Source organism: Schistocerca cancellata, chromosome 11 (genome assembly GCF_023864275.1).
Source record: "Schistocerca cancellata isolate TAMUIC-IGC-003103 chromosome 11, iqSchCanc2.1, whole genome shotgun sequence".
Lineage (NCBI taxonomy): Eukaryota > Metazoa > Arthropoda > Insecta > Orthoptera > Acrididae > Schistocerca > Schistocerca cancellata.
In genome coordinates, this window is record NC_064636.1 from 155,255,977 (window position 1) to 155,282,344 (window position 26,368).

Sequence of the window (26,368 nt, forward strand, 5' to 3'; positions counted from 1 at the left end):
CATTCTTCCACTTACATATTAATTAAACCGGTCATGCATGTCCTTCCTACAACAGGATTTTAGTACTCTGTTGGAAGTGCTATGAATACCATGAAAGCTTTTTACTTTGAGTGAATTTATTATTTTCCTAATTGCAGTTAGAGGTGGGTTGAATTTCAATTTTATCAAATTGCATAGGTATTGCTTCTTCCCTGTACAAACTGTTATTTCCTAATGAACGACTGGATCCTATTTTCTCTACAACATTTACAACATGATTATTGAAATTACTTCTTACTTCTGTTTTTTGTTAAACTTTTCATCGAGTTTGATAGGAATACTCTCTTCCTGTTATTTCGACTGTCCTGTTTCCTTTCTAGCGATATCCCAAATTGTTTTAATTTTATTATCAGAGGTGCTAATTCAAGACATAATGCACACACTTCTTGACTTTTTAATACCTTTTCTTAATACAGTGCAACAGTTTTTGTGATGTTTGGCTCTTTCTGGACAATTACTCCTTCCGGCTGTAAAATAAATTTCGAATTTCTGTATACAACATATTTTTATCTCTTTAATAAGGCACAGCTTTTTAGATTGTTTCTTAAGATTACATTTTGATGTTTCCTTAGGGAAATTATTTTCGCATTACATTTGAAATTAGCATCAGGTTCCTTGTAGATCTCATCCCATTCTGTTGCTAGCTTTGCAATTGTTAAATAGAATGCTCTATTTTGGAGTACTGCTTTGAACTACTTGCATGGAACTATGTCATATAGAATAACTAGCTGTGCATCATGATCATAAGGACCCTTCTCCAAGTGAAAAGTATTTATTTGATAAAATTTATATTCAATCTATAAAATCTCTCTCTGAGTGCTGCTTTCCTGCACTACCCATGCAGCAAAATAACTAACTGATGTCAAATTGAAAGATCCAAGTAATACTCCAAGGTTGCCCTTTCTATCACATTCTTTCAGAAAATCTACATTGACAACCCCAACGAACAATAATTGCTTCTCTCTGAGTGTCAGATGGCTCAATAAAGAATCAAAGTATTTCAGAAACCGTTGAAAATTTCTGAATGGGGACCTACACACAGCTACAATTATAAAAGTGCCATTTAGTTTAAGCTCACAGGCACATGCGTCTGCATGTTGCTCTAAGCAACATTTTTCTTAGTTTCTAAATTTTTCATACATCTGCATGACAGACAGTAGGTGCTTCATCTCAAGTACAGTACTTTCAACCCATCATTGCTTTTTGAGGCTCGTCACATGTTGTTCATTGCACTATTTTGTTTGAGCCACATGTGATCGAAATAAATATTATGGAAACGATTATTTCTTTACCTGATGCTGTGAATTTTTCTACGAGAAACAGCAATATTTACTACAGTATCTGATCCTCCATTGGAGTGCATCTTTCATCATTGCATTTGAGGTATGTGTATGCCAAAGGTTTCCGAATTCTTCCACTTGATAGGTCACCCCCTGTGAAAGCTATCTTACAATTTAAAACCACACCTACATTTTGCCTTGTAGGAAACTCGCCACGGTCCTGAAATTTCAATATACTACAATGAAGGACATCTTTCTAGAGATCTTCCAAATCCATTTCCTGGATTCAGGTTTCCATTGACTGCACTTCTGCAAATATTCTCAATAAATACCAGATACCTATGTTGTTGAAGTGTGCAGAGCTGATAAGATTTTGTCTCTTTTCGCTTTGTCTTAAAGGTCATGAAGAAATTCTTTTAACATGTATATAACACTGTCTGCTGGTTCTGTGTGTTTTGGAACCAAGTCATCTTAACTCAGATATAAAAACTGCAATACTAATAAATGAAAATCTTTGCTCTCTTAGCAAGCATATGCTTCTGTCCAATGGACACAAGTGAATGATGGGTAGTGAGTGTCAAAAAATCTGCAAAGCCATGTCAACAGCAGCTTGAATTAAGTAAAGCATTACCATATGACATTGTCTGTCTGGTAACCACTGCTTATTATGCTTCTCAGAAAGCACCTGTGGTGGAAATGACCCTGTGGCGAAGGTATGAGCTTAGAGACATGGACCAAGCCAAAATAGGCCCAAGGGTGCTTGTTGGCATTCAAAACATGGAGGGAAGATAAAAGCTGAGAAAACTGGCATATGACCTGCTAAAATAGCATCTATAACAAATGTCACAAATGCGGGCTTGGTTGCTGCTTCCTTTTGGTTAGGTTTGCCGCAATTGAAATTTGGGAGGTGGGGACACAGGTGGGGGAATAGTGGGGACAGACTATCCTGGGGGGGCGACAGACTACCCCCTGGGCGGGGGGGCGACAGACTGGCCTCAGGGGGGGGGGGGCGACAGACTGGCCTGGGGGCGGCGACAGACTGGCCTGGGGGCGGCGACAGACTGGCCTGGGGGCGGCGACAGACTGGCCTGGGGGCGGCGACAGACTGGCCTGGGGGCGGCGACAGACTGGCCTGCGGGGGCCACAGACTGGCCTGGGGGGGCACAGACTGGCCTAGGGGGCGACAGGCAGAGAGAGAGGAAGGGAGGGAGGGAGGGAGACAGTGGGGAGAGGGGGAGAAAAGAGAGAGAGAGAGAGAGAGAGAGAGAGAGAGAGAGAGAGAGAGAGAGGAGGGAGGGACAGAGGGAGGGGGGAGGGACAGAGGGAGGGGGGGAGAGAGAGGACAAGAAGACAGTTATGAGCTAGGGCATGAGTTGCACAGGATGGAATGGAGATATGTAAGGGGAATTTGGAAGGAAAGGGATGAGAGGACCCAGCTGCCTCCTCCATTTGCTTCTGCTAATTGCACATGTAGCAGCTAATATTCCAATTGCCCTCTGCTCTGCATTTATAGGACGAAAATTCCACTATAGTTGAGATGCATGTCATATTTCACTGATATCAGCATAAGCATCCAGCCATGAACACCTCCACACCCATGGCCAGTGCTCCAGCAACTTATAAAAGCGCACACTGCCCTGTGTTTGTCACATCTCTGGGCCCATTACGTTATATCACGTTACTACAACTAACATGTATGAAGTGATGCATTGTTTGAATTGTTTAAAATGCCTGTCCACACAAGGAACGTTTAAGAACTGATGTAACTGCAACTCTTATTATGTTTTGTTACTATTGTATCATTAGCAGGTTGTACTTTCTTTTCTAAAATATCTATGCACAGCACTCTCTCAGCATTTGCATGTTGATAATGACTGATGATAACGTCGACTATGTATTAGAAACAAAAAAGAAATTGCACTGCTAAGCATTTGATATGCTCTATTCAGTTAATATATTTTTTGTCCGTGGCACGCTGTAATGGGAGTGCTGATGAAGATATTGAAGCACCTTTCTGCTGTTGCTGTGGTATTCCAGAAAATGTAATGGGAATACTGTTGGTAAATATGTGAAGAGCAACTGGCTCTGAGACAATTATCAGCCACAGCACCTAAACGTCCTAAGCCCACAAGCATAGACATATGTAAGATGACGATGATCCCTAGTAATCTATATCTACATGATTACTCTGCAATTCACAACAAAGCGCCTGACAGAGGGTCATGGAACCCTCATTTTAAATCTACTTCTCTACCATTCCACTCTCACTGTGTGCTGGGAAAACGAACACTTACAACTTTCCATGTGAGCTCTGATACTTCATACTTTACTATGACAATTTCTCCCTACGTAATGGGCACCAATAAAATATCACACTGATGACAAAATTCGTATTTGAAATTTCACAAAAAGTCTTCCCATAGTGAAAAACGCCTTTGTTTTAATTACCATCACCCCACTTCATGTAGCATATCTATTACACTCACACCCCCATTTCGCGATAACACAAAACGAGCTGTCCTATTTTGAATTTCTTTGATGTCCCACACCACACAGCAATACTCCACAAGAGGGCAGATAAGCAGAGTGTAAGTCGTTTCTTTACCAGACCTGTTACGTTTTCAAAGTGGTCTGCCTAGAAATCAGTCTTTTGTTTGCTTTCTCCAGAGCATTATCTACATGAATGTTATGATGTAATTTATTCATAAGTGTAATTCCTACGTATTTAGTTGAGTTCACAGATTTTAGGTTTGTATGATTTATCGTGTGAACGACATTTAGCACATTCCTTTCAGTACTCATGTGGTTGACTTCATACTTTTCATCATTTACAGTCAACTGCTATTTTTCACATCATACAGGTATCCTGTCTATCACTTCACAATTCGTTTTATCATCTGATGACTTTACAATAAGGTAAATGACAGCATAATATGCAAACAATCGAAGAGAGCTGCTCAGATTGTCTCCTAAATCGTGTATGTAGATCAGTGACAAGAGAGGTCCTATAACACTTACTTGGGAAACGTCAGATATTATTTCGATGACATTCTCAGTTATTACGAACTGTGACTTTCCTGGTACAAAATCATGAATCAGTTCACACAACTAGGAAGATGCTCCACAGGCACACAATGTAATTGGATGTCACTTGTGAGGAACTGAGTCAAAAGTCTTCTGAAAATAAAAAATTATGGAATCAATGTAATGTCGTCTGTCCATATCTGTCATTACTTGTTTTTCACAAGAATTATGTTTTCCGAATATGTGTTGGCTACTGGTCAATGAATGATGTCTTGAAGGTAATTCATAATGTTCAAACAGATTATATTTTCCAAAACCCTATAGCAAGGCGACTTGGGTCCTGGTGTGACTTGTGCAACTTTCCTGTCTTTGGGTACCGATCTTTCTGCAGTTGAAGAGCTGTATATGACTGCCCAGTATGGAGCTATTGTATCAGCATATTCTGAAAGGAACCTGAATGGTGTACAATCTGGACCAGAGGCATTGCCTTTCTTAAGTGTTAAGCTGCTCCACTACGTTTAGGATACCTACTTCAAAGTTAACTCATGTTGGCAGTTATTCCTTATTAGAATTCTGGAATACTTTGCTTTTCCTGTGAAGGAATTTAGGAAATTCGTCTTCACTAACTCGCTTTAGTAGCACTGTCGTCACTAACTTTACCATTCTTATTACGCAGTGATGGTGTTAATGCACGTTCAATTGTATACTTTACATATAACCAGACTTTCTTTGGGTTTTCTACCAATTTCAAGACAGAGTGTCGTTCTGGAAACTATTAAAAGCCTCTCTCACAGAAGTTTGCGCTAAATTTCGAGCTTCTGTAAAACTTGTGGATTTTGCGTTCTTTTAAATTTAGCATGTGTTTTGTATAGTTTCTGCACCAAAAGTCTGACCTGTTGTGTGTCATTACCACCTCTTATTAATTTATTTGACACGTATCTCTAAGTTATTACTTATTTTGCTTTAAACTGCATATGGAATATGTTTAGAAAGAATTATCTGAAGGAGTGGAAACTGTCTCTTCGGATTGTGTCAAGCGAATTTTTATCTGCTTTTTCAGGGGCATAAATTTTGCATTTATTTTGGTGAGTTTCGATGTTACAGTATTCACTCTTGTGAACTCTTCATGACTCAACAACATTGTGGTCACTAATCACTGTACCTGCTATGTTCCCAGTTTGGTCAGGGTTATCAAGATGTCAAATATGTTTTCGCAACCATTTACACTTTGAGTGCGCTTCTGAACTCTTTGTCCAAAATAATTTTCAGAGACGCCATTCAGTACGGTTCCGGACGACGTTTTATGCCTACCACTGACATTAAAAATTTATTTTCGCCACTATATCGATGGTAGACTGAAATTCCCACTAACTGTAATTGTACAAGTGGGATACCTATTTGAAATGACACTCAAGTTTTCTATGAACTGTTCACCAACTGTTTCATCGAAGTCACAGCGTAGGTAAAGGGAACTTATTAATTTACTCCTGTTGGTGAGTATACGCTCCACCCATACTAATCATAATGTGTTGGCTTTCAGTCAGCGTCTTCATTAGTTAAAACGTCCGGCCTGAGAGGGCGTGGTCAATCTGTGAAACTACTACTTCGTAAAGATTCGTTGCCAACTGCGGGCAACAACTTCCGAGTTGAGTCAATGACTGTCTGCCAGGCAGTGCAGGTCCCAACATTGCCTGTCCATGACTTATTTCCAATATGATAATGAGTTTCATGAACAAACAGAAGGCATGGCTACGGGCAGCCCTCTTAGTCCAGCTGTTGATAATCTTTTCACAGAATTTTTTAAACAGGCACTGCAGTCTGGCAGTAAAAGCCCTTTAAAGTGGTATCGGTATGTGGATGAGACTTTTGTGATATGGAATCGCGGTAAAGAGGAATTGTATGGTTTCTTGGTGTATCTGAATAGCATTAATCTAAAGATACAATTTACTACAGAGAAAAAGAGAAATGTACAATTAAATTTTTTGGACGTATCAGTAATTAAATGGGCAGATGGGAGTCTATGGCATAAAACGTACAGACAAGAAAGACACAGCGGCCATTACCTCCATATGGATTTGAACCATGATCCCAGGCAGAAGAGAAGTGTCATTACACCACTGGTCGAAAGAGCTAATAAAATCTGTGCGCCGGTTTATCTGCAAGATTATCTAAATCATTTGCAAACGGCTGTTAAGAAAAGTGTGTGACAACATTCAGCAAGAACAACTGTCAGCTGGAAAAGTTTTTGTTCCATTTATTTATTAATATATATTACGGACCCTACTGGGAAAGTTCTGGCCAAGTTTCTAGTTGAAACAATCTTTAGACCCACAAAGAAGATTAGTGCATGAAAACGTAAGCTTCTGCGGCCGTTGTCACAGTCAATAAAATTCTTCTGGGTTTGAGGGCACATTGTCAACTATAAAATGCCGACGTTTCGGCGACTGTTGCAAGACCCCTTCCTCAGACACCTTGCGACCTCAAACCCAGAAGAATTTTACTGACCAAGATTAGTGAGTGTTTAAGATCGGCCAAAGATGCACGACACCTCTTAGCAACTCCTAAGGCGTACAAAATTCCGTGTGGCTGTGGGAAGGTTATATTGGAACAAAGATAAGAAGTGTCCATACCCATTAAACCGGACACAAAAGGAACTGTCGACTGGGATGTATCGACAAATCAGCTGTAGCCGAACATGTTTTTAAAGACACTGATCATGAACAATAATTTATTGAGACAAGCGTAATAGCATGGACATCGATTATTATGCACGTATGTATAGTGAAGCTATAGAGATTCAGGAACACAACAATAATTTCAACAGAAAAGAGGAAGGCTTAAAGTTAGACAGGATATGGTGGTCGACTTTGCATCAACAACGTGACGATCGATTACTTTCAATCGAGAATAAGTCAGAGAGAGACTTACAGTCGGCCATACGTGACATATATTGCTGCCCTCTATGCACTCTGTATAATCGAGAAATCCATGGCCTGGCAGCCATTGTTGACTCACTTCCGAAGATGCTGCCCGCAGTTAGCAACGAAACGTCAGGAAGTAGTAGTTTTACAGACAGACCACAGCCCCTCAGCCCGTAACTTTTAATTGAGCACTTGTACTACCTCAAGGGAACGATCTACACTCCTGGAAATTGAAATAAGAACACCGTGAATTCATTGTCCCAGGAAGGGGAAACTTTATTGACACATTCCTGCGGTCAGATACATCACATGATCACTCTGACAGAACCACAGGCACATAGACACAGGCAACAGAGCATGCACAATGTCGGCACTAGTACAGTGTATATCCACCTTTCGCAGCAATGCAGGCTGCTATTCTCCCATGGAGACGATCGTAGAGATGCTGGATGTAGTCCTGTGGAACGGCTTGCCATGCCATTTCCACCTGGCGCCTCAGTTGGACCAGCGTTCGTGCTGGACGTGCAGACTGCGTGAGACGACGCTTCATCCAGTCCCAAACATGCTCAATGGGGGACAGATCCGGAGATCTTGCTGGCCAGGATAGTTGACTTACACCTTCTAGAGTACGTTGGGTGGCACGGGATACATGCGGACGTGCATTGTCCTGTTGGAACAGCAAGTTCCCTTGCCGGTCTAGGAATGGTAGAACGATGGGTTCGATGATGGTTTGGATGTACCGTGCACTATTCAGGGTCCCCTCGACGATCACCAGTGGTGTATGGCCAGTGTAGGAGATCGCTCCCCACACCATGATGCCGGGTGTTGGCCCTGTGTGCCTCCGTCGTATGCAGTCCTGATTGTGGCGCTCACCTGCACGGCGCCAAACACGCATACGACCATCATTGGCACCAGGGCAGAAGCGACTCTCATCGCTGAAGAGGACACGTCTCCATTCGTCCCTCCATTCACGCCTGTCGCGACACCACTGGAGGCGGGCTGCACGATGTTGGGGCGTGAGCGGAAGACGGCCTAACGGTGTGCGGGACCGTAGCCCAGCTTCATGGAGACGGTTGCGAATGGTCCTCGCCGATACCCCAGGAGCAACAGTGTCCCTAATTTGCTGGGAAGTGGCGGTGCGGTCCCCTACGGCACTGCGTAGGATCCTACGGTCTTGGCGTGCATCCGTGTGGTGCTGCGGTCCAGTCCCAGGTCGACGGGCACGTGCACCTTCCGCCGACCACTGGCGACAACATCGATGTACTGTGGAGACCTCACGCCCCACGTGTTGAGCAATTCGGCGGTACGTCCACCCGGCCTCCCGCATGCCCACTATACGCCCTCGCTCAAAGTCCATCAACTCCACATACGGTTCATGTCCACACTGTCGCGGCATGCTACCAGTGTTAAAGACTGCGATGGAGCTCCGTATGCCACGGCAAACTGGCTGACACTGACGGCGGCGGTGCACAAATGCTGCGCAGCTAGCGCCATTCGACGGCCAACACCGTGGTTCCTGGTGTGTCCGCTGTGCCGTGCGCGTGATCATTGCTTGTGCAGCCCTCTCGCAGTGTCCGGAGCAAGTATGGTGGGTCTGACACACCGGTGTCAATGTGTTCTTTTTTCCATTTCCAGGAGTGTAGTTAACAGAGGGACCACAGATCTACAGGAACAGATTTTCAACATTTTAATGAAATGCAGTACAGTATGAGCTAACGTGTTGGCAAAGAAGGCAGTCACATATCTTCCAATTCTACGGCACATTGTGCAGTAATCGACAGTTGATCACTTGCCAAATTCTCCCCCCATTGTAAGTTTACAATGGGTGGAGCTTGAAAAAAATGGCTCTGAGCACTATGGGACTTATGCCCGGGGCAGAAATCGAACCTGCGACCAAAGCGGTCGTGCGGTTGCAGACTGTAGAGCCTAGAACCATTTGGTCACTCTGGGCCGGCACCATAGCTTGACTCCATGGTGAATTCTGTGAATTGATGGAAGTGGATATGTATGATTCATCATTACCAGATGTGGGCACTGAATTACAATCTTATTTAAGTTTTGTTGATATACCCAGCTGTAAAGAAGAGTTTATAAAACAACTCCATTTCAATGTAAACAAAAAGTTACCACCGTAACCAAGTGGACGAAACACTCTCACCAGAAGGGTCTTTAAATGACTAGTCCTGCAATGATGAAGGTAGAAACCAGAAGAACAAGACAAATGGATCGCAGGGTGTCTACGTGATCAAGGAAAAAAACATTCCCGGATTTCCCAGTTAAAAACACACTTTCTCCCGGATGACAGTATATTTTCACCTATCACTCCTTTGAATGGTTATGGTTTTGTACACGAGCGTACAATTTCCCGGCACTTTAGGAAACGAAACTCAGAGAAAAAGACATGTTTTGGAAATATCTTTGATGTGCAGCAACATGTACGCTGCTTATTTTCGTATTACGAAAACATACATTAGAAACTCCACCGAACACCGCATGTTACTTTCCGAACCATTGAAACCGAGATTTCGATGCGCTTTTGTAAGCCGTTCGTAACTCATGTCACGTGATCTCGCCAGCCGATGACAGAGGATATTCAGAGCATAGGACACTTGATGTAGTCAGCCAATAGCAACATCAGTGTTAAGTAGCGCGCCAAACAGGGAAAGTTAATAGTTTAAATTAATATACATAGTGTTGTTACAAGACAAGCAAAGCTTTCACATAAAATATTGGTCTCAAGCTGCAAGAGAAGCTAAGCTTTCGCATATACTGTTGATCTTTTTTGCGCGTGTTACACTTTAAGAGATATCATACAAATGTGCCTGTAAAATTTATAATAATGACATAAATGTCTGATCTTCAGGGTTCGAGGGCTCGAAATGCTTCTAAATGGCTCGTCATCAGACACCTGATTTTTAAATGAGAGTCAAACGCTTTGTGATTTAATAAATTCACGGTCCATTCATGTACGTAGTTCAACTTACGTAAAAGGATATTTACTTTTAAAGTAACGCTTTTCAAACCACCAATCGTAATATTTTCCCGCGGCCTGTTACAAATAGGTTCGTTTCAGCAGTTGCCAGAGAGCTCAGGTAACAGGCGACACCGCGCTTGGGTAGATATCATGACGTAGGAAGCCCGTATGTACGTACGTGTAAAAGATCGTCAATGAAAGATGATACTGCAAGAGCATCGGAATTTCGTGAACCATATTAAAATGTGCACATTTAAAGCGCATACTTAAAGGCACACTCGTATGTCCAGATTCCCAATGAAGTACCGTAGACCCCGCCTGATATTAAGCTTTTAAGTGTGGTTTTCAGGATGTAAATTTTCTTGGAGCAAGAGTACTGTATTATATCATGTTTGGTTCTTTATTATGGCATAATGCCATACGTGCCAGAAAATGAAAACGTGCACTTGAAATGCAGCGAACAGTTGAAACTACCCAGTACTGTGGAATTAAACATTTCGTTTCAGTTACATTGACTGCCTCTGCGGAAAAGATTAGCAAAAGTCAAATTTCTTTAGCAAACAGACAAAAATAACTTCATTGTTCCGCAAGGCGATCAATGCTTGACTGTCAGAAAGGTGGAAATAAAATAAAATCTGAAACTAATGACATATTTCAGCCTTTAGTAATTATGTGAATGTGTTTTAATTCACTTGATAGCTCCCGGCCACGGATATCCGTTTTGTTTTCATTTGACGTGAGAGTAAACGAAGGGGAAACGCAAACACGTGTCACGTGGAGACTACCCACTATAGCTCAGATTGCTCTGCGCATCAGCCCCGGATCTACGACATTTGCGAACCGGGTCAATAATAAAAAAAATCGAATTTTCAAAATATGTTCATCTTGTAGCGCACATCTTTCTGAAAAGTCTGAAACATAAAACGTATGTATTCGAGGAAATGTAAGACATATTATTTGGTCGTAAGTATGCCCAAGTGCAGTTCCATGCCTCTTCATAAAGCATTTTTCTACTGCACGTCCAAACTATATTCAGGAGAGTGGAAATTGAAATGTCCTGTGGTGCCTCTCCTGCTCCCAGTCGGCCGGTTTGGCAGCCTGCCTCTCTTTAAAAAAAAATCTCGCAATTAATAGCGGATGGGATTATTTGTAATCGAGAGAACAAGAACTCTTCGGAAAATCTGAACTCTTCATTGCCCATTAGTTAATAACTTGCTGTTTTGTGTGTCATAAAATTAAATATAGGATATATAAAACCTGTACTGACAAGAGATAAGCAAGAAATTACACATTTCTTCAAACCTTAGCTCCTAGCATTTTTTTCTCTCTAATCTTGCTACAGCTTTACATGGCGTGTTTTCCTTTCTGTGAAAGAATCTTTTACCTCATCAAAGTTTGTCAAACGTTTTGCTACATGGAAAATCGAAATGTAGTTATCTAATACTGAAAATGCTGTTAATACAAATAATACCCAAGACTGGTGTGGTTTCTCGATCTGATTACGTCTATTTTGTCACTGGCTGCTAGATAAAACAAAATAGGCCTTTCTAATACGGCAGCAATTTTATAAGACACCAAATAAACGAGACTGTTTTGGCACAAATGGTCATTTTTATAACACGACAGAATATAATCCAATAAGTATCAATATCAAATGCCTATTAGGCCTACTACAAGCAAAAAGCTTTATGTTAGGAAATAGTTTCACGTTCCACTCATATGCACCAGCTTCTCTAGCATGACATCGAAAACTAGTATTACGAAATTTTTATATAAATTTGGAATCGTCTTATTCTTCCATAATTTGTGTGATGTCCTCGTTTCTTCTCCGTCCTCGTTCTAACAAACAATCCTGTCATCACCAATTCTGTAGCTATTGCTGCCACTGTCAAAATTTGTTCGCCGATTAACTTCACTAACCCTGCCAGAATCACTGGTTTAGTTCTCCCGCAATTATTCTCCGGTTATTCGTTGTTACGTGTTCGTACAACACGTTTTCCGCGTTACTTCCATAATAGAACTTAAGCGGCTGGTAGCCGGGGACTGTACTACTGGTCCTTACTAGTGTAGCGATCTGGCCAAATATTTTCTGTCAAAACTTCATTTTCTTGGACACACCGAGAAGATAATACATAATCTTTCTCACCTGTTATTCCTGTCAGTCGTTTATTTCCATTCTGATAGTATGACTCTATGGATTTCGCTAGTAATTATAACAACGCTGATCATTCCCACACCCAATCAGCCATATAATAAGACAGCGATTGCCATTCATCCATTCGGCTCTACTCCACTCAGCTCGCATAGCCCCGTCCCCTTTTGTCTGTGGAAAGTTTATTTCTAGATGCGACGAGGATTCTCCTGACAGAGACATCACGTACACTATGCATGCATTCAAAAGTCAGCTTATGATTCATTCAGAAATCAACTTAAAATGTGTTCAAATACCAACAGAGGAGCGTTTCAAAATCATATGACTAATTGATAGGCAAATGTGCGCTGGATGCTAGGTGCTTTGTGAAACAAGTTTTTTTCCCCCCCTCAAGAATATGAATTAGGCGCCCCCTTTTCCCGGAAGTATCTAGCTGCTTGCTGCGACTGCTTGCACAGCCAACAGCCACATTCCTGTTGACAGAAGCGGGAGAATCTACTACTCAAACGTGACTCTACTGCGCATGTGCATGAACCCGCGCGTTAACTGCTAAAACAAATCGAATGTAAACAGTTGCGACTTCACGCTCATTGGAGGCAATTTGTTGTTATGAAGCACTGCATAGTCTTCCTAAAGCCTTTGACACATTTTCAATCGGCAGACGCTTGCATGAGCACTTGTGTCGTCGTTGTATATGGCGCATTTCCTTTGCAATTTAAGTTATTTTCGTTTTTTTCTCTCGTTTATGTTTTATTGTTGAAGTATTATTCAGCAGTAGCGGGATACAGTAATATCCTTTGTTAGTGTGTCGGTTCTTAATAGCCAAAATTACAAAAATTTAACTGAAAACTAAAACAATGAAAAATTCCCGGAATGCTAAAAATATCCCGGGTTTCTCCCGGTTTTCTCCCGGATGAAAAAAATCCCGGGTTTTTCCCGGATCTCCCGGTTGTCCCGGGTCGTAGACACCCTGGATCATTACTTCCCGATATTAGAAGTGCTTTGGTTATTGAAGCTTCATGCTGCGGAAAATAATATAGTTTTTACACTGTTGACATTCTGTGGGAGTCCACTAAGAGCATGTATATATTTTCCAAAAATTCTGTTTCACTCAAAATATCAGCCACTGTAGGAGGTTTTGCATGGAGTTAAGGGAGTAACATACTCTACGCAGCCATAAAAAGCAGTGATATTCCACCATCTGACAATGTAAAACCAAACAGGCAACATCAGTGGAAAATCAGGATATCTGCAGATATTTCTGCTTTGCTCGCCACATGCAAGTCAATATATTTTATTTCAGTGAGACATACTTAAGCATACCACAGCCCTTGGTCTGAGATACACCAACCTTGTAACATTTAAATAGGACATGTCACTCAATGAATTCGTTATATGTGAGGATTGCTAGAGTAACTCTCAGTATAGCTTGCTGGTTACAGATAAAACTAGTAAATTGAATGAGGATCAATAGAAACAAAACTTCAACAAGATTCTTCAGAAAGGCAATGCACCAAAAAGCACCTGTCAGTATATTGCACACTATGCACATGTGTTGCACATTCATTCAGAGGACGCAAAGGACGTGCATTTGACAAAAAAATGGAGGCAATCAACACTAAATTAATGGAAATCAAGGTCTTGTCAAGGGAGGTGCTATGAATGTTGAGGTGTTGAATGCTCAAATACAGTGATGTGAACTGTGTGTCAACGAGAAATTAAACAAATCAATGCAAAACTAATGTATGTGTGGAACAACAATGTGATTGCCAAGGCACTTCACCCCCATCACCACCGATTGTCTCAAAGTATACATAAGTTGTAAACTGTCTCAAAAATGGCTTAGTATACAGCAGCATGTTGTCGAAAAAGTGTAATGCTAAAAACTGAGGTGCGGAGGGCAATTTGACAGAAGTTACATTTGTAAAGGTTAGGTCAACTGCAACGAGACCAGTATCTCCCAGTAACAGGTAAGCCAGTAACTGACAGGCTGAAAGAGACTATGGACAAAAGCAGAAACAGGAGGAGGAGGAGTAATGCTGAGTTAAGACAGAACATATGGGATCATCAGGGCGAAACCATGTATGTTAGGTAAGCACTCAATATGTTTAACCAAGAAGGCAATAAGAATAGGGAACAAATGGTTTGAAAGATTGCCTAGGCTGTTACATTTAATACTTTTGAAAATGTCAAATGTTAAAAATATACCCTGAAACTATAAAAACATGTGGCCCAATATTACACATGACCAACGCATGTAAAACCCAAAAAGGATGAACAGAAGTGTCATAGACAGACAAATACAGGATTTTAACTGAACCAGCAGTAGCAGCTCCACATAGTCCAGGTAAAATAGTCGTTGTTCAGCCTGAGAGACTGAACAATCTACCTCTAGAGTATATAAATTATGGTAACCAAATGAAATCATAGATCGATTACGACTCGTTACGGCTTCAGCTGGTGAAGACCAGATCACAGGAACAAAATAATATCGATCTTCCCTGAGCTTAAAAAACTTGCATCGTTGAGTAATTGAGGAGTGAGTTGTTCGTGAGCTTTACAGACATGCATGCAGAATATTTCTGATAATACGAGGAATGGATTATGCATGGCAGGCTGGTCTCAGATACGCAATGCTACTTACAATCAAATAATGGTTTCAAGTACATTCTCATGGTCACAGATACATTCCAATTTCGCTAGGGCCTTACCTTTGGAATGAAAGACAGGGAAGGAGGTTGGAGAGGTTTCTGAACAATTGTTGCAGACAGGACTAAATTGACTGCCCAACAACTTTGAGACATATGATGGAAGTGAATTTTACGACAGGCAGTTCAAAGCAGAATTGGAATGATGTGGGGTAAATCACTATTCAAACATTCTCCCACTTGGAACCTAGTATTGCCAAATGGTTGAACTGGACAATCAAAAGCCGAATGAGAAGCAATTAATATTCAGCGTATGCGCAAATGGCTGAACATACAGCCACAAATCATTGACAAGTATAATCGCATTATTCACCACAGTATTAAGAACAAACCTATTCATGTCAGAAATGAATTACAGGAATGCTTTTAACCCAATATGTTCCTCATAGAGCAGGTCATATGATGTCGAGGGAACAGGGCATTGATGAAATGGCTTAGTTTCTCATCTAAGCTCAACAGCTACGTGAATACTTGCAATTTCCTACGTAATACGAAAAGCAAAGCTTAAACCATGCAGTAGTGTGACATGAAAGCTAGGAAATGTAACAACAAAGTTGCAGGAGGTATTCTCGAGAATCTGCCATTCGAAATTTGCATCTCTGGATACAGTTTCTGTGGAGCTGGAACAAAATTGAAATAGCACTTAGCTTATGGTGATAAGGGCTTTAAGGTTCTGAACAACGTATGCAAAGGGGACAAAATTGGCTACACTTCAAATAAAGACCATTATATTGCAGACCAAATGTTCATTGATAAGGCTGCACAGGATTGTCAACGGATGGATATTCATGTAGGACAACCTATTTCTGCATACGTGGTTGATAAGGCAATGTTTGCCCGAACTTAAATTGGGTACTGGACTAACCTTCAAGAAACACTGAATGCAGCTCACTGCACACTAAAGAAGAAGAAAAACCTACGGGATGTTTAAAAATTGTTGACAGCAGCAAAAGGTACCTTGAGGCAGAAAGAAGGAAGGAAACGATGTGTTAAAACGCCCAGGTTCCTACCAATACCAAAGACATCTGATGAAACAATTCTGTCTATGACACCTCTGTTTGCTGCGCTGCCAGCCACTGGTTTCATTAGCTAGGAGAGCTAACGTTTTTCAAGCAATACAGAATGCCCGAAAAAGCGAAAAGTTATCACAAGCAGCTAAAAGGCATAATATGACCATGGAGGCATCGCTATCGGTAAAGGCCTATATTTACAATACAGGAAATGGCTTGGGTTGTACATTAAAAAAATGCCCACGGCAATTGTACTGGAAAGAAGCATTAAAAACATATATATGCTTAAACTCGCCAGAAAACTTAAAATCACGAGATTTTACAGCGTGTTTATGTAGGATACATTGCCTGAGACAATGTGGAAATCCAAGAAACGTGGAACTATCAATTTAGATGTTTGGGGTATGGAGCTCTTGGTAATTTAAGGCCACCTAAAGAATTGTGTGGTTCGACTCTACCATGACATCAGTTCATACCTCTGAGGACATTTCTGCATGATATTTATCCTGAAAATTGTATAAAAACAAGCAGTATGCAAGTCTCCACATCATTTGAATCTACAATGTAATGACGTTCACTTTAATTCTGAAAGAAATTGAAAGCAAACTACTTTCCTCCAATATATGAGCAGGGGGTAGTGATGGGCAGCATTGACTGGTATGGAAACACACAAAAGCATGGCTAACGTCACTGAATTAATATTAAATTGCATCTCGGGCATGTGGAAGTTGTGGAAATACCTCCAGGCTCTTGGGACACTGACAATTCATATGTATTTTTGTTAAAGGATTTGAGGTACATGCAAACGTTAATATGTTTAAATCAGAGATAAAAACAAAACACATTGCGGACTTCAGCCCCAAATATTCAACAGGATGGCTACTAGGTTTCTCATATGGACAAGTGATGGTGCGTAATACTGATAAAATTTGTGAGTTATCAACTGGTGGCCATACTGCCAGTCAGTACAATTCGTGTAGAGTGTAATATTGCAACGAATTTTTTACCTCTACGACAGATTAGTCCATACTATTTATGCATTTTTTCCTACGGTGGGTCCTGCTTATAAAAGTGAACAAAATGAAGTCCACAATGAACATGGGCTGCTACATGAAGCCAAGATGGCGAAGAGTTCACAACCATCAAGAATGTGGCAGGTACCGTGAAGTTAAGCTGCCGAAGCAGAAGCCAAAAGTGAACTCCGGATGGTAATAGTAGTATGGCGTGCCCCATACTGGCAGGCAAGGGAGTCATTGAATAAGAGGGAATAGGATGAGTGGCCAGGCGTGAAAGAGAAATGGCATGCCTAACCACTGAGGACATCATGCCAGTATGACTAGTAGTTCAACATGTCCTGCATAGACTCTCAATCGGGCTGGTGAAAAAGTCGCCAGAGGCGAAACATATTCCATGATGGTGGAGGGTGTTAAGACAGCATATGATGGACAGAGGTGCAGAGGAATGAACTAAACACTCACAGTCTATTTATGAATGGACATGGAACTTAAAAAAAATGGAGGAGGGTGGTCTGATGTGCTCCCCTGGAAGTACCACTTAAGAGAAGTAGGACACTGAGGGACTGGGTACTATGTACAGCCAGGTAAGAATACACGGAATGACCAAGGAAGTTTCCTATCAGACATGAGCCCCACGAATTTTCTAGTTTCAGCGAATGGAAGAACAAAAGGCGCAAGATGTAAAGAGGGTGTAACAAGCTCATTCTGCCTCCAAATATTCAAATAAAAGGTTTTGGCAGTGGAAAAGTGAAGGATGTAGAACTGCAACAGATTGTAAAATCCTTGACGAAAAGGGAGCTGAGATGCTTGGTGGGAGAGTCCACAATATGATTATGGGAATAGCAAAGACAATGATACTCAGTACGAGCATTCAGGCATCACATTTCCTGGATAAATGTGTCTGACAAAGCTAAACCATATGAACGTTGATAAAACTTTGTCTTTCAAAACTTCCTCTAGTAAATGGAGCAGATACCTCTGAAGCCCCACACATATAGACTACAGAGGATACCAGCCCTCCAGCAGATGCATCAGGATGATGGTTCAAAATGTGGAGAGCAAATCTCTGCAAGCAAATCACATCGCTGCATGCCTCAGTCCAGCAGGTACCAGGACACTTGAAGTGCATGGTATGGAACTTCCTGCGGCAGCAAGGATAACGTTTGGAAGATACTTTACCTGGTCATCACATCTGTGTACAGGTCGTGAGGGAGGAGTAAAAAGCGTCCAGTCGGCATTAGAAAGCTGCTATTTGGATTAGTACTCAGGTGGGATAGGAGTCGGCGAATGGATAGCACATAGAAAGTGATCACTTGAGTATCAGATGGAACGAGCCATTCAAGACGATGGGCGAGCTGAACAGCGCAGAACAAGAGATCCAAATGGTAATAAATGTGCATGGAATTGAAAGGAAAGTGTGTGCTACAATGGTAAGAGAGATGATTCAGAAGGTCAGCTAAGAGGGAAGCTCTTGGACAAGTTCTCCAAGAGCCCCAAATGGTGGGCATTAAAGTCGCCAAGCAGCAAAAAGGAGTAAGGGAGCTGACCAATGAGCTGGAGTAGGTCCAACTTGGTAACAGCAAATAATGGAAGGGTGGTAGATGTTGCAAAGAGAAAAGATGAAATGAGGAAGGAAAATGCAGACTGCAACAGCTAGCAGTGGAGTGTTCAATGTGATGGATGACCAGCATGGCTCCCCCATTACATGGAATGGTGTCCTTGGGGGAAAGGTTACAGAGGACCAGAAGGAAACATGAGAGGTCAAAGAGGTTGTGAGGACAATTTTTTTCTTGGAAGCAGAAAGCAAGAGGACACTGCAATTCCAAGAGCAGCTGTAATTCCTCCTTTTTGGATCTAATGCCATGAATGTTCCATTGGAGAAGAAACATAATGGGGATTGGGGGGGGGGGAGGGAAGAAATGAAGATTATTCACCCTGGTTGCTGCTGAGTGCCAGCCTTCAAAAATTCACTGCTACAGGGGGCAGAGGGTGGAGAATCCCATTCCATGAGATCTACAAACATACTGGCTTTCTCCCTGGGTGAGCCAGTGAATTCCATAGCGTAAAATCGGTAGGCAATGGGCATCAGCAAAACAGAGGCCAGCCAGGTGAGGGTATATGTGCCTACAGCACTGAAGGGGATCTCCAAGTCAGGGAAGGAGAAAACCGTTTGTTTTTGTTAGAGTTCTTAAACATTTCTAGTTGGCACATGAAGAATATATTTTTAGCTGCAGAAAGTCTTTGCAAGAGCATTGCTTTTATCCTTTCAGCTGACAGTTTGTAGCAGGTGATTTCGTCCCCAGGGGCAAAGATCTGATGGCTTGTTGCGCAGCTGTAGGAGGAGATGGGGATGCTACTGTGACATGGGTGATTTCACTACTGCAATACTGAACTTGAAGTTGCAAGTCTGGCTGGGCATATCCTCCACTATGCATCGCATAGCAAAAACGGTACCATAAATGCCAAATGGTAAAATGCACGGATTTCCACTAGCTAACAACTGCAAGTAACACGGTGGGGTTTGATGTCCTTCACTCACATTTCCTGGATGGCTCGCTATGTAAGACACATGGGACATTTACGGGATGACAATTGCTATGCAGAGAGGAGGCAAACAGCTGCCCTCATGAGCATCTCTGCCGAGAGTAACACTTTTGGCCATGTTTTGACAGGATACGTGTTTTATTATAATGTTGACACTTGTAGGAACTCATCTGGTTTGGAATGTATGGCTGGACCGTGATGCCTTCATAGCCTGCCTTAATGTTTGAGGCAAACACTACTCGAGCAAATAGTAGAAACTGGGTGCATGTGGGCATTAAGTTTGCATCCATCTTTTTCATTACTCAATGGGCTGCAGTGATGCCATGATTAGAGAGGTAAGTGTGGATTTCTCTCTTGGTGAGGCCATCGATGGTCCTCAACACGTACAGGGTAACTCTGGAGGAGTGTTGCTATAAGGAGTTGTTGGGCTTGAAAATCGCAAAAAGTCTTCAGAAGCAAAGTTGCATTACATAAATGAGGAAAGAATTTCACAGGGCCTGCAACTGCAACAACACCTTTCAGAATAATGCATGCATAAACCGTAGCAAAGGACTGATCACCTCTGGTACATGATACCATGAAGAACTGATGTGCAGCTGGTAGGGCCTTCAAATCTTCAGCCACATTCTGTTTCCATTTAGTAGACATACACTAATATGGTGATTGCGTCACTGAAAAAAAAAAACCATAATTGTCAACGTCTCCAATGGCATGCTCCTTCCAACTGGGCCCCCCTCAGAGGGGGATTCACCCACTGTAAATGACTGTTCACAGCTCAGGCCACGCCTCCCGAACTCCTGGCATTTAGGAAGGTAACAGCTTAAGCAGTCACGCCTCTCTGGGCCAGGCCTGTAACAGAGGGTATGTGCGAATCCTACCGATTGACTGGAGCTGGGAATTATGCATTACCTTGTGAATTATGCATTACCTTGTGACCTGTAATGTGTCTAATGAATGGGCAAGCCTTCAGGAACACACCGGGATGAACAGGAAACTAAGAGAATGCGGATTCACTAGTTAAGTCTTCACAACCTTACTGAAACTGGCACCAGCTACTTACATTTCTTCTTCATGGTGGCCCATAAACTGTCACCACTAGAAGATTGTGTGTTTCCTGAGCACCACTGTGCAATAGCATTGAGAGAGCTGTTCAACACTATATCCATTAAACTAGAAGGCTGGGAATCGGCTCCAATTTTTTGGTATATAGCCACTCGCCATTTCTTCTAACTTGTTCTACTGCAATATGATATTAGCTTGTGCCCATCATCATGAATCTGTTGAATTTCAGTGATTTTCATGTGATGTTCTTCATTAAGCACAATACAGCTGCTGACATTCCACCTGAACTTTTATTTTCCTGTACGGATAGTAGACATTTGCTCTATTTCTCTAGGAACAGTCACATAACGGTTGTTGCAGAGAATAGCATTACTGACCAAATTGTCTTGTAATGTTGTTGCTTATCGGTAATACTGAATAAATACAGTAGTGCATTTTATATCTGAAGTACTCTCACAGTTAATAAATAAAAATTTATATTTCCCAAAAAGTTCTGCAGTGAATTTTGAAAACTTACCTTGCTGTAGCAGATGTGTATCTTGTTGAGGTTTCCACCTGTAATATTTGAAGAAATGGCCAGTGTTTTAGAAAAGATACGACAGTAAATAGATTTCTATTAATGCCCACGAACATGTGATTGGTCCACAAAATGCTGTAAGTGAGGCTTGAAAATATCATTAAAGAGGACACAAACTGTTGCAGTTAATGAAAAAGAATGTTATTAAGAATTCATTGTCCATTTTCTCACTTTGTTTTCAGTACTGTAAATCACTACAGAAGCCAATAATTTGGTTGTAGCAGTACTTCCTACAAGACACTTCACAAAGAAAAGTGACCAAAAGCATCTTTAGCCTGTCATACACTTACACCTTGTGTAAAATTTTCGTTCACTTTTTTTAATTATTGAAACTGACATTCACTGACAGATAAATCGATCATCATTTGTGACACATTTGTGCCTTTGTGCTCTGGGCAGCCCAGACCAACTTGCAGAAGTGAGGAGTGAGTTCTAAACTGAACCGTAAGTTCATACCCAAGACAATATATGGGCTTGGACCATTAAATATACAATCATTAATAAATATTGTCAAACTCAACATACTTTCAGCCATTGTAAATGGACAATAAGTTAAAATTGGCATTACGAAATAGCACATTCACAGATGAAGAAATACCACATCCAGAGAACTGTAGATTCTTCACAGAGAACACTGGGAAGAAATTAGCAAAACTACTCCAGAGCTACACTCTGCATTCATAATGGCAATTATGTTGCAAATGGTACAAAATTTTTCATTACATCGAGGAAGAGTCTCTCCTGCAATAATTCAATATTTAGATGAGAGGTACACAATAATTAATGCACACACAGCAATAAATCACGATAACAAGAACAATGCAGAAGCTAAAATGGTCCTGCGAACAATGTTGAGAAGCATCTGAAAAAGTTCCAATGGAAAACATATAAATTTTATTTAACTTCTATCTTCCGACTGGTACAGAATGGAGATGAGAACATAATCTGCCTACACTGAGCCTACTAAATATATTTATTCACAACTGGAATTTTGCCTGTTATGCCATTCTCAAGTGGCAGTTTACTATCAACTAAGTAAAAGTTATTATATGTCATCCCTACTGCTTGGGGGAGTGGATATTAAGACGTGCCGTATGACATGACTTTGACAGAAATTAGAACATGAAGGACTAACATTGTCTGGGCATACAGGTTACGAAGACTCTCGTGTTGTAATGACTATGGAATTTGTAAACATGGTTAACACAAGGAAGGTGTTACTTCAAAAGGAATTATAAAGGATTCAGACATCACACTGACCTACCACTTCAGAATTATACAGCTGCCAAATTAATTTTGAATAAATACAGTCCATAACAATCCAGGGAGAAAATGTTTTCATTTATAAATGTCTGCCTGACTGTGGATGTAAGAAAACGGGACAAATTGTAAGAAAAAGACATTTAGCTAAATTGTTGGCAGGTAACCCCCCCTCCCCCACCACCACATACCTCACCAAGCATATGAGGTCAACAATAATATGATTTGAGAGTATCAGATAGCTTATGTGCCAATAACAAAGCACAATTCGAAAAAGGCGATGAATTCCAGAGTCAGACATAGATAACTGTTGAAATTGACCATTACTACTGAATAATAAAAGTAAGATTCCTGGCCTAGAATAAGTGATAACCATGTTCACAGAAGATTCAATGAAATTCAACGAAATTCCATGAAAAGGTTAAGGAGAAAACAGTAGTAGAAATTCTAAAATACTAGATATATAATGGATGGCTTAGGACAGGATGGAGCTGTAAATGGCAAATTGATAAAAGACTAAAGGAGCAAAATACTATTGGAATACCTCTGTAAAATTTTGGAAGGATTATGACTATAAAGCAAGACTGCTTTTATTAAAAATTCTTAAAGAATCTGAAATACAGAAGACAACACCAGTCCTCTTAAAAGAACTTGAGCCTCGTTATAGATAAGAACAGACTTTAGCCAAGGCAACTAACTCCATTCTTCTTTCAGACCATACTAGAAAAGTTAACATTGAACAGATGGAGCAGTTGTCCGAATCTAACAACAGACATTGAATACTACTTGGTTAAAAAATGGATAATGTCAAAATCGTCTGTTCAACTTTCGTAGCTAATTTAGCAATACTGATGGTGTAGAGAAAGCACAAAACAGAGAGAAAGAAAAACAGTGTGAAAAGCATGACTACTCGTCTCCTCTGATAAGAAGCAGTAGTGGTTAACAATAGTACTGCAACATCCCAATCAAATACGAAGCATGGGAGTATCAGGGGAAGACAAATTTAAGGATCTATGATAAGTCATGTAGCCAAATGGTGGGGAAAATGGAGCCACAAGGGGAAGACTATGAAAGATGGACTTTGCATTTCTGTTAACAGATGATGTTTATAGTAAAAATTCGTTCTCCAAAATTGCAGAACTTCCAACTTGAAAGGCAGTCATTTGGCCAGAGTACACTTCTGCATCACAGACACTAATTTTAGAATCAACAATAGAGAGTGATAATTACAAAAAAAGAAAAGATATTAGGCAACAGAACACCTGTACACACGTTGAAATTCAGAAACAATACTGAAGTATAGATAAATATTTAAGAAAATAACCGCAGACAAAATTTGGCAAAGAAGGCTAATGACTCAGCATACTGAAACCAAAAACTGTGCAGTAGTACTAAAAACATAAAAAAGAGAACTCATTGGCTTACACAAGTGCACAAAGACCTCCAAGGAACTTGCATTAATAAGCAAGAAATAGAAAACCACACCAAATACAGAAACAGTATTGAGTTGATAAATTCTCCACAGCAAAATAGTTCCAAAAAGACAAGGTAGAAATTGGACGTCAGGTGAGTGGAAAGAAAAAAGTGTACAGATGAAGGAGTAGCATTAAGAAATGTAAAACCTTAGCTGGCCTGTAACTGAGCAGGAGAAAAATAAAATTGTTCTACATTTGTAGTATCTCCTGAGAAAGGCACAGTGACTGTACATGTACTGCAAACAATTTACAGCAAGGAGGTCAAAGAGTCTCTGCAAGTATGCAGATAACAGTATTTGGAATGTTTTGTTAAGCCACAGCAATGTTCAGAAGTATTTTGCAGTTGCGTTGTTATGGTGTCAGTACTGCTTGTATGCAGTCACAAATCAGGAAAGCATGTAAGTGTAACACCAAGAGCTTCATGCTGCTGTTGTTACATAGCTAGTGAATGAGCACGATCATACAACAACAATGTAAGTATATATTCCTTTAGCTTAAAAGTATATAACTTGCCTTGATGGTATGGTATTCATTAAACAGTATGACTCAGATAATCATTCAGTGATTATTTACTTGTAGAGAACCAGAAGTATATCAAAACAGAACACTTGCTTGATGTGAGACAAGCTGTTTTGCATGTCTTCTAGATTGGGAGGTAGTAGTCTAGCAGTAGGGCATATCACAACCACTAACAAGTGTGCACAGTCAATGACAAGAACAGGAAACAACAGTAACCAATAAGCCAAGGTCAGGTCATGCTTGAAGAAGAGCGAGGAGGAAGGACAGAATGATTTGCAAGCAATCAGCTGCTGCTCAAAGAGAAACATCTCAACACATCAGGGATGATCTGAAGCAACACAATGGAATAATTCAACGCACGTCTACTGTAAAAAGTCACTTAGTAACAGGTGATTTACGTAATGAATGACATAAACCCACTCATATGTTCACAAAAAAAAAGGGACAGCATAGAGTTTCCAAGGAAACCCCAAAACTTGGAATGCCAAAGATAAGTGTAAGGTTTTATGGAGTGACAAAAATTAATTTGACGTATTTATTCTCTGATGGTGTGCATTATACAGGGTGAGTCACTAACTATTGCCAATAAGAATAACTCTGAAAGTATGGTAGAGCTGAGAAGTTTGTGGGACAAAAGTTGCACGATACAACGAGGGCCATAATATGACATTGTTTTTTTTTGTTGCTTCAGAGATATAAAGGTAAACTTTGCTTTTTTAAATGGGATGCTGTAACTTGTTACATATTTTCTGATAGTGGCTACAGAGTCGAATCCAATGATGTGTAACAGTAAGGTCTTTGAAGGCAACAAAGGTCGTAAAGGTGGCATGAACATCCATTTCCAGAAGGTGTTCGAAGTGATGATCTTTGGTATGAATGTAGTGCTGCAATCTTCTTATCTACATCTACATTTATACTCCGCAAGCCACCCAACGGTGTGTGGCGGAGGGCACTTTACGTGCCACTGTCATTACCTCCCTTTCCTTTTCCAGTCGCGTATGGTTCGCAGGAAGAACGACTGCTGCAAAGCCTCCATGCGCACTCGAATCTCTCTAATTTTACATTCGTGATCTCCTCGGGAGGTATAAGTAGGGGGAAGCAATATATTCGATACCTCATCCACAAACGCACTCTCTCGAAACCTGGACAGCAAGCTACACCGCAATGCAGAGCACCTCTCTTGCAGAGTCTGCCACTTGAGTTTGCTAAACATCTCCGTAACGCTATCATGCTTACCAAATAATCCTGTGACGAAACGTGCTGCTCTTCTTTGGATCTTCTCTCTCTCCTCTGTCAACCCGGCCTGGTATGGATCCCACACTGATGAGCAATACTCAAGTATAGGTCAAACGAGTGTTTTGTAAGCCACCTCCTTTGTTGATGGACTACATTTTCTAAGGACTCTCCCACTGAATCTCAACCTGGTACCCGCCTTACCAAAAATTAATTTTATATGATCATTCCACTTCAAATCGTTCTGTACGCATACTCCTAGATATTTCAGAGAAGTAACTGCTACAAGTGTTTGTTCCGCTATCATATAATCATACAATAAAGGATCCTTCTTTCTATGTATTCGCAATGCATTACATTATTACATTTTAAGGGTCAGTTCGCACTCACTGCACCACGTGCCTATCCACTGTAGATCTTCCTACATTTCACTGCAATTTTCTAATGCTGCAACTTCTCTGTATACTACAGCATCATCCGCAAAAAGCCGCATGGAACTTCCGACACTATCTGCTAGGTCTTATCATGGAGTGAGTGGTATTCCTTATCACATTGGCACTTATCGAAGCACATG

General features: G+C 41.0%; 1 protein-coding gene across 5 annotated transcripts in view; it reads right to left on the reverse strand.

Annotated features, from left to right (window-relative positions):
* LOC126108889 (zinc finger protein 729-like) overlaps positions 1–26,368 on the reverse strand; it is a 114,798-nt gene that overhangs the window by 11,966 nt on the left and 76,464 nt on the right. For 2 of the 5 annotated variants that reach the window (XM_049914251.1, XM_049914254.1), the window contains exon 4: positions 21,248–21,285. The exons of 2 other annotated variants lie outside the window; for them this stretch is intronic. In XM_049914251.1, the coding sequence (XP_049770208.1) occupies positions 21,248–21,285 (38 nt within the window). Of the gene's footprint in view, positions 1–20,228; positions 20,282–21,247; positions 21,286–26,368 lie in introns of those variants that run through there. One more of the 5 variants, XM_049914252.1, reaches the window with a different exon arrangement.